The 1750-nt window shown below is 36.5% G+C and overlaps 1 protein-coding gene across 1 annotated transcript in view; it reads left to right on the top strand.

Moving 5' to 3' along the window:
• The window catches only part of ATAD1 (ATPase family, AAA domain containing 1), a 33044-nt gene that overhangs the window by 21000 nt on the left and 10294 nt on the right, over positions 1-1750 (top strand). Inside the window, exon 6 of the mRNA XM_004680894.2 lies at positions 153-259. Coding sequence (XP_004680951.1) covers positions 153-259 — 107 coding nt within the window. The remainder of the gene's footprint in view (positions 1-152; positions 260-1750) is intronic.

The raw sequence follows: 1750 nt of genomic DNA, 5'->3' as shown, positions 1-1750 counted from the left end.
GGGGGGGGGCATGTGAATTGTGTTTTAATTTGCCAAAATTGTACTTGAACTCTTGTACTCTTTCATGAAGTTGGGAGCTTTTGATTTAATGATTTAAAATCTAATGGGAGTAAGTTGTTAAGTTTCTAAGGTTAAGGACTTTTTCCTTCTAGATTCCTTTCTACGAAACCGTTCAAGTTCTGACCATGAAGCAACAGCTATGATGAAAGCTCAATTTATGAGCCTCTGGGATGGATTGGATACTGATCACAGCTGCCAGGTATTTGAAAGAAATCTGTCTTAAACTTGTTCATAAAAAATTTGTTGGACTTGTTAAACTTTTCCAAACTCTTTTTGTGATTATTTTTACTAAGCGATGAGGATCTGTACTTATGGTTTTACCTAAATTTCTGGAACAAATTGAATAGAAGAGAGAAAATTGGGATAAAGCCTCTCTTGAAGTTCTTGGGACAATTACAGTGAAGAAAAGGAAGTGGCACTATTGGCCGTGGGTTTTCTGTGTATGTTTCTTCTTACTATGTAAAAACTAGCTCTGTGACATTTAAAAACCGCTATGTTGTTCCTTTAAAATTGTTATATTCATAGTCTATATTCAGTAATTCTAACATGACTGTTTGAATATCTTGTTCTGTGTTTTGAGTTTATGATGAGTGTCTACTCATGTATTGTGATTTGTTGGAAAAAGAAATATTTGGTAGAAGTTAGTGTGCGAAACTTTTGTGGAAGGTTTGTTTCTCTAAGAGGCTTTTGTATTTGTTCTACCTTATTTTTCCTCACAACCAACTTTTCACTATGTAATTACCGTCCAAGATCCATGTTAGCTGGTCATCTACTCTGAAATCTCATAGGTTTAATGTATGTGTTTTTATGCTTGTATGTCTATCCCAAAACAAGACTTGCTATGGGTTTTAGAATATTTACAGCTTACTCAGACAGTAAGTTTTTTTTTTTAAGATTGATTTACTTATGCATACAGAACTGGGGTACAGGCCAGAGGTGCAGGGGTGGTGAGAGGATTCACCAGAGACAGTGAGGAGCAGAAACTGACTGAGGAAGTACACTGCTGAGGGGAGAAGCGGATGGGTCAGGAGAGGTCTGCCATGCCATGTGGTCACCTCTGGGGCGGCGGATGGAACTCATGCTGAAATGGCTTTAGCTTCTTAGTGCTGTGCTTTAACCTGCTGCGACACCCAGGGAGTGCCCTCAGAAGGTAATTTTTTTATGAGTTCTGCCTTTGTGTAAGGTAGTCTCTCATCAGATTTCTGGCCTGTAAGGTTTTCAACATGCACCCTTTCCTATGAGATCTGTGCTTTTCGGTGTGTTACATGGTCCACTTCTTCTGTTATTTACCATCCTTATACATTGGTTTCACTGTGGATATCAACTTAATTTCTTTACTTTTTTGCAGATTTGCAAAAGGTTTAATCTGTTTTACAAGCAAAGAAAACAGTTGGATGAGGTTTACTCCAGAGTCTCTACCATGATTCTGATACAACACAATTTAAAACTGAGTTTTCAGAACCATTATTCCTTATTACAGTAGTAGTAGTTATTTTCCATTTGACAGATAATTGAAGGAGCAAATAGAGATGATGCTTTTTTATTAAGTACTGGTAATGGTTTTTTAAACTTCTTTGTTGAAGGAGTTAAAATTTATGTTACTGATTTGAATAATTTGTTTTTGACCTTTTCTTTTTTTAAGAAAAGATTTATTTTTTATGCATGCAAGAACTGGCCAGAGGTGGTGGGG

Source organism: Condylura cristata, unplaced genomic scaffold, assembly GCF_000260355.1.
Source record: "Condylura cristata isolate star-nosed mole 26May11 unplaced genomic scaffold, ConCri1.0 scaffold00011, whole genome shotgun sequence".
NCBI lineage: Eukaryota > Metazoa > Chordata > Mammalia > Eulipotyphla > Talpidae > Condylura > Condylura cristata.
Note: the sequence above shows the minus strand (reverse complement) of the source record. Positions and strands in the feature narration are given on the sequence as shown.